Below are 15,093 nucleotides of genomic sequence, written 5' to 3' on the forward strand. Positions count from 1 at the left end.
CCAGCAGTAGTTTAAGCAGATTATCACTTAATATTAACTATTTTAAAAAATGTTTTATTTTCTTCTGAGTTGCACAGTTAGGCTCTGAAAACAAAATTTCTGTTTAGTCTGAAAGAATAACACAATTCTTCTTCCATAAGAATTCCATATTCTAATACTGACAATATTGATATGGCATAGTATTTCTTCTCTCAGTGATGATAGATTAATTGCTGTAAAAGTGACAATGAATTATTTGCTTGGAATAAATTTAAGAGGATCAAGATACTATCTGTCAAATATTTTTAGGCAGATATGACACTATAAAATAGATCACTATTTATACTCCAAGAAGATAACATAATGGGTGATTACCACCCACTGCTATTTACCACCTATTTACCTGGTTATATTTTATGAAAAATTACAGTTTAAGAAACATCAAATATTTTAGAATGTTCTAGTCTGAAAAAAAGATTTTGTACCAAACAATACCTGATTTTCTGACTGAAACTATCCACTACTACAAAAGTGGTTCTAACATATTTTTAGCAGTGTGGTTCCAAAGTTAGCAGAACACTGTCTTCATCACCACTTTCTCCTACACATAGCTCTTTACTGGCAAGAGGCAGGATAGGAAGGATGACAGAAACATTTAAAAATTCTTCCTGGGTCTTCCTGGTTTAAGGTTAAATTTATTACATTTATCCATTGTAAATTACTGAGAAAAGGGCACATGTCCAGTTTGGCATGTTTCCAAAACGTACTTCTACATCAGTCAAAGCCACAAAAATAATATAAAGAATTAAAATATCTAGGCCATCAGTAACTGGTAATATATGAACAAAAAATCAGATGTGAAAGATGAATGATTCTCTCATAAAAAAAACAATCTATTGAGACAGCATTAAAGCATTAAGCAAGATAAGGATACATGTAACTATAAAAGCTAACATGTAAATATGAACATCTTTAAATCTGTAATACTCAAGTATGCACAACCATGCACTGAAACTTGACATAATTTGATTCTACTCAATATACATTTTCAACACCTGCGGCATTATCTTAGAAACACTTCCACTGAGACATTACGAAAATATATTAGAAACATCAAAACAGAGACTACTCTCTTCGGTACCTCCATCACACATACAGACTTTACTAGAGTTGAGAGCCAGATCAGAGAATTCTCTGTTAGAATTTCTCAATCCGTCCTTGTGCAGAATATCCAAAGAGAATATACTAGCATCCTTCCCAAGAAGCAGAATATGGTCAAATTTCTATGTAGTCACTGCACAGATACAAGAAGAAAAGACTTACTTGCTATGGTAGATTCCCCACCTCCACCCACCCTCCCACAACACAGTGAAAAAAAGGTTGTTTTCTACTGCAGTTTCTTAAGTGTAACAGAGACAAAGTTCAGCATAACTGTGAATCCATCACTTACCCATCACTCTAAATTTGGGGCAGTCTGATTGTACACCTACCACTGCTGGGCTACAAAGAGCAAACTGGCAAAGAGATGTAGACAATTTGCAAAGGGTTTGAAAATAGTAAAACTTCATTGCAGACAGTACAGAAATGTACATATGGTACTTGCACATCAATCTTCCTTTTCCCCAGTCTCTCCTCTTAAATTCTTTATTTTTCTGTCCACAGAGAATGAATCAGAACACAGTAAAGCACAGGTATACAGCATAAGTATGATCTATGAGGTAATGACTGTTCACAAAGTCAAAACAAGTTGAGTAGAGATGGAGGTTTTGGAGCCCTTGAGAAAGAAAAATGAAAAAAATTAAGAAGTCATCATATCTCAAACACGTTAATATACTCCTCAATATACGAGGAGTAGATGGTGAAGCGATATTCCATAAAAAAACCCTACACATTGCCTATCATAACTGAAAGGATTCTTCAGAAGAATGCTATAGCTACATTTAACCTGTCACCTGTGTTTAGGTGAGAGTTTTACACTTAATTATTGTTATATGAACTGCAAGTTTTACCCAGATATAAAAGCATATTGATAGTCTCATAGAGTAACAGCGGGTCTGTCAAAACCTAACAAAGGTTTGGCAGCTGATTGATCTATCCCTGAATTCCTTCCATATTTTATTTAACTTGACGTCCAAATAACATTTTTACAGAACTGTGCCATGAGAAAAACCATGTCATCGTCTTCTCTTGTGCCAGGCTAACCACTGCTATCTAGATCCTCCAAAAGTACACCAGGAAATGAGATTATAAAGCACTGTGGTTCTGTTTGTTCTGTTTTTTCAGGGAGAAAAACATATTCAGTAGCATACACATTTGTTGACAAATATGCTTTATGTAAGAGCAGGTATGTTAGGAGTAAAATTATGGGTTAGTATTAGCGAACAAGTTTTATGATAATCCCTCCTTTCTCCAGGAGGTTGGTTTGTTCTCAGTGTCAATTACTGGAGAACATGTCTACTCTTTGGAGAAGCAGTCTCTGAAACAGAACTTGCTTGAAAACAGAAATGTAATCTCTGGACAGGTATGGTGGAGCTCCAGAACCTGCTGGCGTGGTGCAACTGAAAAACTCCCCTAAAACTTCCACACTCAGGCTGATAAAACTAAGAGTCTACTGCAACGTACTTTATCAATTTCAGGGAAGAGCTCAGCAATTGTCAGCGTGCTCCACTGCATCCAGATAGTCCTGAAAGAATTTAGTTTTAAGGGCTATTTCACTCTTGAAAATTAAAATCAATCATCTTGATAGTTTTTTTTAAAAAGTTACCATTGGTTTAGAAAAACAGCAGTAGTTTTTCACTACAGGCACAGAAATTCCCCAACCACAGAAGTATCTACAATTCTAAATTTTTTTCTTCTCATATTTATATTTTGTCAAGCAGGACAAATGAGTAATTCTTGTTTGTTGTACAGTTGTGTGTCTGAGTCCTCCAAACAAGGCATAGCGAAAGGACTGATATTTAGAAAAGAAAAACCCAAACAAACCCATTACTAAAGATTGCTTATTCTTCTTAAAAAAAAAAAAAAGGGCAAGTAAATCTCACTATGATTACAAAACTACTGCAAACTAAACTACAGCACAGCAGATAGGCTTCTTGTCATTGATTGGAAATTACACTGAGAGCCACAGTTTACTGGCTTAAAGCTTCCTAATCTAAATAACAGTCAGTCTGGATGGTAGAAAGGCTTTAAAGCAACCACAAAAGTACCAGGATAATTTTATTTTTATTTATTATTGTTTTATGAAAAGAAATGCTGTAGGGTTTTGGTATTTTTTTTCATAACAGAGCCTCTCGCTCTATGCTTTCTTTAGAAGAAAAAAAAAAACTCTACAGTTTTGACAAATCTGGGGTTAAAATGGAGCTTTAATCATGGTTTATCAAAGGGGTGGAAAGATCACACTCTCTCAGGAGGATAGAACAGTCAGTTTCAGCTTATATAATTTATTGAGATTGCACTTTACCAGAACATTGTGTATGGTCAAAATACCTATTTCACATTTTGAGGAATGAAAGACAGTCTCACTGGAAGGACATTTCCAGATCCTCACTTAGTCCCTATGTTTTTTCTTGGTCTAGCAATGGCAGCAGCATAACCCCTGGGAAATCAAGGAGAACTTTATTACCAAACACAGAAAAGGGAGACTCAGGGAGTCTTAACAGCAAATATGAATGAGTTGCTAGGTATAGCTGGTGATTTCTGTACAAGATAATCAATACAGATTGGTGTACTTTTTTCTAACACTTATTTACAGTAGGATATTTTGACAGAATTGGAACCCATCTCATCTAGTGTAAATGTCTACAAAGCATACAGATTACCTATTTATTTGGTCAAAATCAGTAGTGAGAGCCAAATGGCACTTTTATACTGCAAATCCTCTTTGAATGTGATTTCTTCCTTCCATCTTTGTCACGACTTCACGTAAGATACACTTTTTTTCTTTCATATGATTAAAAAGGGACTTAGCTCAGATGCAAATATCTAAATTTAAAAATTTTAATTTCATAGAGATAAATCCCCATTTTCCTGTCTCTTCAGAAGACAGAAGTTAATCCTGTGTCTCAAAAGTAAGCAATATTTGCAAATAAATGGAAAAAGGAAATTCTCCTTTCTCCTGCTAAAATCTATAATTGTATTTCTAATTCCAAAAATCTTTGAGCTTCAAATTGGTATTGTCTTATTAGTATCCCATCGAACACATCATTTAACTTCTACCATAATTAGTAATACTGAAGAAACCAACTTTGCCCCTTCCCTTAAATTGTTCAGATAATTATAGAATATCCATATTGAGCACATCCAGTCTAATGTAACTCAGGATGCAGCAGAATGCTGCAGGTGAACTACACCAGTGTTTTGGGCTCCCTGTATGCAACTCGGTTTGTCAAGAACATCATTTTTATAGTGCATGTTCCCCTCAAAAAGTTTTATTCTTGCTGTCTTGTTGGAAACCTCTGCTCCAGGCCTTCTTTAATAAAAAGATATTCTGTTTTCTCTCCAGGTGAGGTTATCTGGCATCTGAGTAATAGTATTTTTTTGTACCCTGTTTAACCATGTATTTTATGAGACTTTTGTTTTGTTCTTTAGAGTTTTCTATAAAGGTATTCTTTCACAATAACTCTGAACAGATCAAGCAAATACAGATGGGGATTTCTAGCAGCAAATATTAAACGTAATTGGGAAAAAAAATTATAACATCTTATTTTTAGAAACAACTAAAGTTTTGAAAACACTTTCTACTTAGATTTAGATGAGGACAGAGGAACACTTGAAAAAAGATTTTCTTCAGCTGTTGGGTGAAAAAAAAATTATATTAAGTAATAAAAATAAATTCAAATATTCCAACATGATGTTTCTAATCTACTTTTCCCTCAAGACTCCATATGAAAACATTTTAATTGCTCAAATAATATCATAGAAATAAACAGGCACTCTAACAGTAAGGAACAAGCAATAACTTATTCTTGAGCACAACTAAATAACAAGAACTACTTAATGAAAAGTTATTAGACCCGCTACCCAGATGGACCGATTTTCTAACCATACTTCTTCTTTATCCTTTGAGACTTAAGGCCCTAGAGGCACTTTTCTTTACTTTCCTATTAAGTTAGTATGATATTTAAATAATAATTCTGTTGTTCTTAATTTTAATCTACTTAAAATGAAGTTTCCAGGATTTCAATCACTTTTCAAATTATTGAACTAAAAATAGTCATTAAGTAGATTACACACAGTATAGATATTACCTCAGGTCCACACAATATTTTGGTTCCTAAAAAACAACATACCAATTTGTACTAAACACTTAAAACTTTCTTCTGAAAAGCAAAATAATTGGACACCAATCCTCCACTGTGTTTCACAGATTCAACTTCGAGTGGTAATAGATGACCTACAGAGTATTCTATATTCTACAGAGTATAACATTAGCCTGTAATGGGATACTCACACATATATAAAACACAAACATGTGGCAAATAAGTAAGAATGATAAAATACAGAGATACAAAACATTGCAGAGGTAAAATTTCAGCAAACCACAGCTGGCTAAACTCTAGCAGTAAAGATGAATCACTGTTTACAAACAAATAGAGCAAAACACTTTGGTTTTGACAGCATGCTGTTTCTCCTATATGTTTTATGTTATTTCTCAAATTTAGAAAGACAGTCCTTGTTATAATGATATTTATCTAATATATATCAGTATACTGAGAAAGACACCTCTTCTTCAATTTTTAATCTAGAAGTCACATGTAGGCTCTGACTGCCAAAATTACAAGTTACAAAGAAATTTTATACTTAAGAACTACCAGATCAATTTAACAAAACACTTAACAGTGCAAAATACAAGCAATTGTACAGAAATTCATAATAATCAATGTTTTCGCTATTGTTTTCACTATTTCACTACGTTTTCCTCTTCATAAAACAACTGAAAACTCAGAGGAAAAAGCAAATTTTAACTTTTTAACTTCAGAAACATCTTAAAAATAATGTATACATCTGGAGTTAGTGACAGGCACAGACATGATTAATTTCAGCACTTGTTATTTCTTCACTGTTTTTAAAAAATTGCCTGGAGTGTTCTAGGAAGGAAAGCCCTTTGAATTAGTGATGGCTCTCACAGCTCCCACCTCTGTTATCACCTTGTTAGTTGAGAGCAGCTAACATTAAACATTAAAAGTACTGAGAAGCAGTTCTAACTTTCCCACAATCCTATGTGATACAGCACAATAAACTTCAGATCTACAAGCAGCACAAAGGCACAGGTTTATCTGGGAGGGAAAGAAAAGAAATATTTTAAAGATGTATTGCTTTTTGACTGTTCAGTTGTTCTTTCATTTGCTTGTTTGGAGTGGGAAGGTAGCAGGATTAAGAAGGGATGGGGGGGAATATTTGTCCTATTTCTTCTCAGCTAAACTTGTTAGAAGGTGAGACTGTTGAAGTTTTTTCAAAAGATGAATCAGTAGACAGAGTACTGGCAAGTATATCATATGATATACTGTGCTGGTTTTGGCTGGGATAGAGTTAATTTCCTTCACAGTGGCTGATATGGGGCTGTGTTTTGGGTTTGTGCTGAACACAAGGTTGATAATATAGAGATTTTCTTTTTTGTTATTGCTGAGCAGGGCTCAAACAGAGGAAAAATCTTTTCTGTTTTTTGCAATGCCTCAATGGAAAGGAAGAATGCATGGAAGGCTGGGAGGAGACACTGCCGGGAGAGGTGACCCAAAGTGATACCCCAGACTACATGGCAGCATGCTCAGCATACAAACCTGGGGGAAGAGGGAGGAAGGGGTGGGGTATAACATTTGAAGTGATGGCAGTTGTTTTCCCAAGACACTGTTATGTGTGATGGGGCTCTGCTCCCCTGGAGATGGCTGAACACCTACCTGCCCAAGGGAAGTGGAAGAAGCATTCCTTGCTTTACTTTGCTTGCATATGTAATTTTTGCTTTTTCTATGCACAGAATTAGAGAATTTCAGAACATTCTGAGCTGGAAAAGACCTACGAGGATCATCAAGTTCAACTATTCTCAATCCACAAGTTTTCTACCTTTTACCCTTCCTCATCTTTACCTGCTGGTGGGGAAATCACTGAGCAGCTATGTTGGGCTTGGCTGATGGCTGGGGTTAAAACAACACAGACCTATAAATATATGACAAACTATCAGTTTGTGCATTTTTTTCTAATGCAACATAGAAATGCCTTGAGTTTTGTTCCTCATATACAATACAATGAAAGAAGCATGCATGATTTTGTGAGACTTTGGCAAATTGTCCTAGTCAGAAGTTGTCTTCCTTGTGGATGAACACAGATGTAGGCTTACATACTCTTAACGTAAGAAAGAAAGCAAGCAGATTGGCCATGACTAAATATTTATGAAAACATGAAGAAGTCAGTGCTTCCTCTAGAACTTCTGACTGGCATTTGATCAAAATAAAGTATGTCCTCACCTACACAGCAAATGTAATAAATAATTAACATATATCCTACTGCATTTTCTGCTTGTGGTTCATTCTATCATACTTTGAGAACATCATTAATTGTCTCTCCAATCATGACTCCTCCAATCATGATGAAGTTTGCTCCATCCATCCTGCTGACTGGGCTCAGGAAAAAGTGCATTCATGGGAATTCTAAAGCCTGGAGCAATGGGATGTAAATTGTTGATTATACTCAGTGTAATCAATCCAAGGCTTTTGGGTGAATTCTAAGCCTTTAAAGTAAAAAAAAAAAAAAAAAAAAAGCTAGATTTTCCTTCTGGTATTAGTTTAGATTTGATGTTGATGCAAGTTTTTGATGTCATTATACAAACAACATGTGAAATATACCAGAGATGTCTGTAATGTTTTATTCATGTAAATAATTGCCCAGAGATGGCCTGATCTTTGATGAGTTCTCCATTGCCCTCTCATAGCAGAGATAGACGATAATAAACAGAAAATAAATATTAATGAGGATAAAAGAAAATTAAGGGAGGGACTACTTTCTCCTACCCTCCAGTTCACATCAAACACAAACTAACAGTAAAAGAATTACATTTTAAATTAAATTGTTTTCGATAAACAGCACTTCAGTATCCTTTCAATGCAGTTCCATAAAATTGTCAGTTACTCCATGGAACTGTTTGGTACCAATGATTAACATCAGAATGGTAATAATTTCAAAACTGATAAACAATGTTTTCCTTGTAGAAAGTAATCCCTTCCCAGCAGGTAATTCTTGTACAATGACTTGCATCTGATGGTACAATCAAGGTATGTATTCACTCAGTCCTCTCTTTGAAAACTTCATTTTCATTAATAGTCATTCTCTGTCATCTTTAGAGAGGTCCTCTAATCTAGCATTAATGAGAAATTCTTGTTATGTAAAATAAAAGCAACAGCAGTTATAAGAGTAGTAGTAGTAGTAGTAGTAGTAGCAGTAGTAGTAGTAGTAGTAGTAATAACAATAATAAAAATTTATGTGCTTATAGAAATTGTGATCATCATGGTATACATGTGATTTGAATTTGAATTCATGAAAGCTTCTGTAAAACTGGGGAGTTTTAACACAGAGAAGTAGGTATGGCAGAAGTGAGAATTTGCATGGAAACTCCCCAATTCCTCTTTACTTCCATTCACTGCAACAATTTCCCTTAATAATTTTTAGTCACAGCTGACTTGATGTGTATAGCGGGCTTAATTTTATTTCCTGCAACACTTCTGTTTTAGAGAGTTTAAAAAAAAAGCTCCTGCACCTACTGGAGTATCAATTTCTGGCAGGTTCTCAAGTGATGATTTAGTAACTTGCTGATTTACAACAGTAGAGACAGTTACCAATAAAATAAAAATGTCTCACAGCTCCAGTGGCAAAAGCTTACAGCAGTACTTGCCTTAATCGTTCATTTAAAACTCACACTTGACCTTATACAATTACTCACTAAGGCTGTGCACTTCAAACTTCTTTCAACTACAATGGAACTTCAATTCTTTGGGAGGAAGAAAGTAGTGGAAAGCTCTAAGCAGCACAAGTACAGAACTTTTAAAATATTTGGAATTTCAGCATTAGTTATTACTTATCTTGGTTGGAAGTGTCAATGTTCATTTTCAGGGGAAACAAACAAAATAAGACACTAGAAAAAAATTGTATTTTAAATGAAAATTTATAATATTAAAATATTAAAATAGGTCTGTTAGCTCCCGACAACCTAAGAACTTCAAAATCATTTACTCAAAAGACAACTATTGCGATTTCTTTAAGACAGAAATAATTTGAAACACATCAATTTTTGATCTAGGAAATTTTCTTTGGTCAACTGACTTAGTAATATTACCAATGACGCTTCAAGATGAAATTCAAAGGTCTTTAATTTTGTCATTTCTTACTGGCTGCTGGCCTTAAAGGCAAAGCAAAACTTAAGTATTCAGGATCTATTACTACAGAAAAAAACATAAAATTAAAATAATAAAAATATATTTATATAGAGCAAAAATTAAAACCCCATCCTGTTGTCTTTGACGGGTGGCAGCCTACTGGAAAATCTAGCTATCAAAATTCATTCAAAACATTCAAACTTTCCTGGTTTTGTAAATGGGTCTAAGTATATTAATGCCAAGAGTAGAAGCACCTAACAACTAATGAAAAGGATTTAAATTCCTGGTTAACATCACAAGAAGAAAGGAGTAAAGTAAGTTCAAGTAGGTCGGTAGTGGCTCCTTCACGGATCTGCCATAATCACTAATCATGAAAATGCTCTTCTCCTAAGGTAATTTTTTTGAATTGTAACACGCTAACAAAATTCATACCATAATACTTCAGATGTAAACTGTCACTTTTAAAACAAACTACCTCTCCTACAGAAATTTTCACTTCCAAAACAATAGATACATAAGGATTTTTTTTTCCAGATTAGAGATTGAAAATGAACAATATGCATTAGGCTGGCCAAGTTCTCTCCAGATGTTATTGTTCATTGTTTAATTTAAATAATTTAATTTATTTTTCCCATAATAATGACATCTTGTCTGTAGCATGGGCAGAGTTCTTGCATTTTCAATTCAGATGAGTGTTTTGACATAGTTGTTAGGATTTATTTCTAAATAAAAATACTTTGTGTTTATAAATAACAGCATAAATGTGAAAAAATCTGTTCATTCAATTCAAACATTTGACACAGGATTTTTTCCTGTTTTGAGCTGTATCTGAGAAAGCCACTAGTGAACATATTTTATACTTGATTTGTTTCATCCTTCAGAATTCTATATTGGAAAGAAGCTTGAGCCTCTTCCTCAAACCTTGCTTCCTAAATTGTAAGAGTGACCTCTAGTGCTTTACTGCTTTGCTGTGTGCTGCAAGTCTTTTTTTGCAATGGTTTTAATATGCCTCCCTGTAAGCAACTGATTTAGTTTCGTGCATAGTGCCAAATGCTATTAATGTGCAATTCAATTATCATGGTCTTGTGAAAATGGATGTATTCATAAACTGTACAATGCAGAATGATGAAGAGAATTAAAGCTGTGACTGGATTGCAGCAGAGTGTTTAACATGAGGAACTTAGTATTCATGTTTAGGGCTACACTATGCACTTGAGTATCAAATGAGATATCATTACTGAATGACAGCACAAGATCATTTTGGTGCTGCAGTGTGAATGTCTGGCTCATGGGAGCATGTTTAGTTTACAAACCATCCATATGCAAAACCCTAGGCTATAGATCCATTGAGCACTTCAAACTTCTCTGCCATTGCTCAAATGTTTCCAGGGAGCTGTCCCCTGCCACTGGGCTGGTGAGGTTATTCCTGAACATTCCTCATTGCTTTGCATGCACTTTCTTCCCACAGAATCATTACTTCAGCCCTCCCCATTCCTATGATGCACAACCAGTGCCTTAACAGGAAGGGGAGAAAATATGTTCAGTTCAGGTTATGAGCATCTGGCATTTAGGCTACTGCACTACCACGGAACACAAAATTAAATCCTTCAGCTTATTGAAGCTGAATCAAATGGAACAAGAATAACTCAGTTCTATTACTGAATTATAAATGCCCTGAAACTTAATTATTTAATAAGTTTTTTCTTTTTTAATTTACAGGTAATTAACCTTATTCAATACTAGAAACAGATTTTTCAGATACCCATATATGTATGTCTGTATGTGTGTGTATCTACCTAACTATATATCTATATATCTATATGATTTGCCTCTTAGAGAGCAGATTGTCCTTAAAACTGTAATCATGGTCTTTATTTTGGGATACCACTCCACTGGCAAGCTCATTAAAAAAAACCCAAAAAACCAAACTTTCTATTGTAACTGTCATCATTCTCTTCTGTAGTCATGCATGAACAATACTCCCTAAGCAATCAATGCAGAGACCTTAAAGTCTTGCTAGCCACATTTTTCCTTGTTACATTTCTACTGCTTTTGAACTGCACTGTGATTGCCATTCAAGTTGAGTGTCAGCTTAATCCAGGATATGCAGATACCAGCTTTCAAAATTTTCAAATGCTAAAATCCACTACACAATAGAAACATTGAACAATAGAAGTCTGCCAGTAATTTCCATGTAAGACAAAATTCCTTGGAAAATACTGCACTTCAAAAGAGAAAACAAAAAATGAAAATACAGCTGAACATGCATCCCTTAGCAAAATGCTGCTTCCAGATACTCTTAAACAGTAAGCTTTATAAACAACATTCTGTACATAGACTCGTGACAAATATCTATAGAAGAGTTTTAGAAAATTTTCAAGCTAGCAGCTTCGTGTCATGATTTCAAAGTATAAATGTTTATCTCAAAAATGATATTTATTCCAAATGCAAAAAAAAAAAAAATCATCCCAGAAGTTTTCAACACACTCTGGATTGAGTTTTAAATCATATGCAATACTTACATTTATTCCCTGCCACTGCCATGTGCTGGCGATGAACAGACAGGAGAAAGAGCAGCTTCAAGAAGATTTCAGTGACAGAATCCATGTTCACAATCATTGAGGCACCCAAAAGAACCAGAGTATTCGGAAACAGCTGTGCTGTACTTCAGTTCTGCTCCTGCCTCCTTCCCACCGCCTCTCTCCGCCTCTTCTCGCAGAGCTTCCCAGGGGCCAGGCACCTCAGCCAAACGCGCTCCGCATCTCCCGGCACACGCACGCACACCTCCGGATCTGCTTCTCAGTCTCGCAGCAGCGAGCCCCGAGGAGCAGCGGCGAGAACCTCCCCCCGCTGGCAGGCGGCACAGGGGGCTGCACCGGCGGCGGGCTGGGCACGCCGCTGCTGCCGGCAGCCCGCGGGCGCGGCGCTGGACACCCCTGGCGGCGGCACCGAGCGCCCCGGGGGCGGCGCCGGGCGGCGCGGCCGGCACGGGAGCGAGCGCCGCCGGCCGCGCTCTGCCCGCCCTGCCCGCGCTGCCCGCGCTGCCTGCGCCTCTGCGTGCTGATCAGCCTTTCCCGGCGGAGTAATTTTTCTTCCTTTTTTTTTTCTTTTTTTTTTTTCTTTTTTTACACTTTCAGCTGCAAAAGCGTTGCGAGTTCTGCTCTCTTAAAGGAAAGCGATTTGCCTGTAGGAGAGAGCCTAAGCCTGCGAGTAAATTGAGCAGGCTGCCTTTACATGAGGAGGGAATGATTGACTGCCCCTCGGGAAGAGGCACCACCACTGTCCCTGGAGGGCTTTATCGCTATTAGTGCTGGCATTAAAGAATTACGTTCTCAACTCCTAAGAGTAAACACCTAAACACAGTATAAACGTATGATTGCACCTGTCTTTCCCAGAATACTTTAGCCCCCAAATACCACATAGAGCATTTTGCTTCCTATACTTTCACAAAGCTCTCTTTAAACCCTCCTATTGCTTGTGTTTGGGAAACAGCTTCATTTAAGAAAGCGCTTCGGAGGTATTTTAAATCATTGTACTCAAACTATATCCTAAAAGTGTATGGTTTTGGTTTGGGGTTTTGTTTGGTTCTGTTTGTTTGTTTGTGGGTTTTTTGCAAAACAGGCTGAGTTACTGTATATGCTAACTCTAGCGACATTATTTCGCAAGTGTGAGAAACTGCGTAATAACCGCGTAATAACTGCGTATTAGCAAACTCATGACATTACTGAGGGTAAAAGCTGCATTAAAGGGCCACATCAATGGCTCCATCACTGCTGCTTCTGCAGTGTTTATGCTGTATGAACTATCTATGTTCTTGCAGAAATTACTATGACAGTACAAGACTGCATGCCTGGTGACTGTGAGGTATATGAAAAGCAGACTTAGCATTTGTATATTCAGCCCAGTGGTCCAAACTTTGTCTTCCTCCTTCATGTGAGCTATCTAGCAGCTCCTATGTACCAACAGTATTTTTCATCCTAAGTGATACTGCTGTGTGTGGGTTAGACACTAGGTACAATGTTGCTGACTGCTCTCTCTTCCATGTTGCAGAGACTACAGAATTTCCTGAAAATTGCTATGTAGAACTGTTCGGTGTCAAGAATACCTGTGGGATAGAGACAAACCGTGAATTAAGCTCCCATAGCTTCTGAATTTTTGTTGATTATTTAAATCAGTTTCCTCACCTCTTGAAGGATACCCTTATTAATCTACAGAAGTTAAATTAAAATGTGTTCTGGTTTCATGCTACCAAAGCCAAAGTGTGTTAGGTGTTACAAAAGTTTATTTCAGCACACCCAAAACAACTAAAACAAAAAACTTGAAAAGCAGGTTTTTGTTACATCCTTTTGAAAATCAGCATGATTGAGACAAAGAGACCTATTTCTAAATTGCTATATTGGGTAGAAAGTTTCAAGTGAAGTTAATAATCTGTTATGCAGCTGGCCTTCCACTTCTCCATGTCAACTTTTATTTGAACAAAAATGCATGAAGAAACTGTATTAAAAATTATGTGAATCATAACCTGCCTTCCAGCTCTCCTAAATCAACCTTTAAATTCTACATTCTGTTTCCAGAGTTTAGTACAACCATAGAGTCACCGTCTAGAAGCTGGATTCCTTTGCTATATAGTTCCTTGAGTTAATATTGACCTTCTAACTAAATTAATATGAGCATAAAAATGTTCCATGAGCTGCATCCCATCTCTAAAGAATATCCCATGAGATGGTCCTTGACTCTGCAGTTAGACAAAATTTCATGCTTAAAAATAGGACAAATATCACATAAAATCTTGGCAAGGACTTTCAATGTAATGATGTTCTTTAGGATTAGCTCTGAGATCCCCAGGGCTTTGAATCAGAAAGAATTATTATTCTGGTAATGTAATGCAAATTCAATAAAAAGGCCAATGCCATTGTGGGTAAATATTTGTCTTATAAAATAGCTTACAGTCACCAAAAAGGAAAATCTAACAGACAAAGGTCATAGAATTTTCTGCTTTTTTTTTTTTTTTTTTTGACTGAATTGCATGCAAATATACAAATGGATATAATGTACTTTTATAATAATGGAAAAACCGGTCTTAGGATAAAATGGTATGCCAAAACATGTACATATGTTTCTGTTTGGACAGACAGAATTACTGAAGTCTATACAGTTTTTGTATCTGGAATATCAAGATAATCATCTATTTATCCAGGGATGAATCTATGATATCTGGCACTGGCAAAGTGCATAAAATAGCATAGCTTGACTCACACAGAACATCGCAACCTCCTGTTTCCTTCTGCATCTATCTTTCTCCTGCATCCGTGAAATATTTCTGCTCACATAATCTTATCTCCGTATGCCAGCATCTCGTTTGCCATTTCTCTTCCATACAGTGTCCAGATTTTTCACTAGCTTCTGAGCTCCTCTTTGTGGAACCCAGACAAATCTTTCTGTTTCTTACAAGCTTCCTTCCTATTGTAATTTTAAAATTTCTCCCACTCTTCCAACGTTTCATTTTTCTTCTCACATCTTACTTTTGACATTTCCCCCAAACACTAAAAAACTTACTCACTCTATTTGCCTTTGAAATGAAACATTATGACCACTTGATTTGATAGGGAATCCTTCCCATTTGATCTTCATGTATGTATTCTTTAGAAAGACTGCAAATTCCCCAGAAGAACTGTGTCTTGTTACAAATTAATCCTTACAGATAAAACATCTGCAAAGTTTAGCTGTTCAAAAGTTTAATTAGTTGACCTGGGTA

General features: G+C 36.1%; 1 protein-coding gene across 1 annotated transcript in view; it reads right to left on the reverse strand.

Annotated features, from left to right (window-relative positions):
• Positions 1-11,957, reverse strand: part of CNTNAP4 (contactin associated protein family member 4) — a gene marked incomplete at both ends in the record, with an annotated part of 195,152 nt that extends 183,195 nt beyond the window's left edge. Inside the window, one exon of the mRNA XM_084225161.1 lies at positions 11,861-11,957. Coding sequence (XP_084081287.1) covers positions 11,861-11,957 — 97 coding nt within the window. The remainder of the gene's footprint in view (positions 1-11,860) is intronic.
• Between the last annotated feature and the right edge of the window lie 3,136 nt (positions 11,958-15,093).

The sequence above is a fragment of the Fringilla coelebs genome, assembly GCF_963513975.1.
Source record: "Fringilla coelebs genome assembly, chromosome: Z".
Classification (NCBI taxonomy): domain Eukaryota; kingdom Metazoa; phylum Chordata; class Aves; order Passeriformes; family Fringillidae; genus Fringilla; species Fringilla coelebs.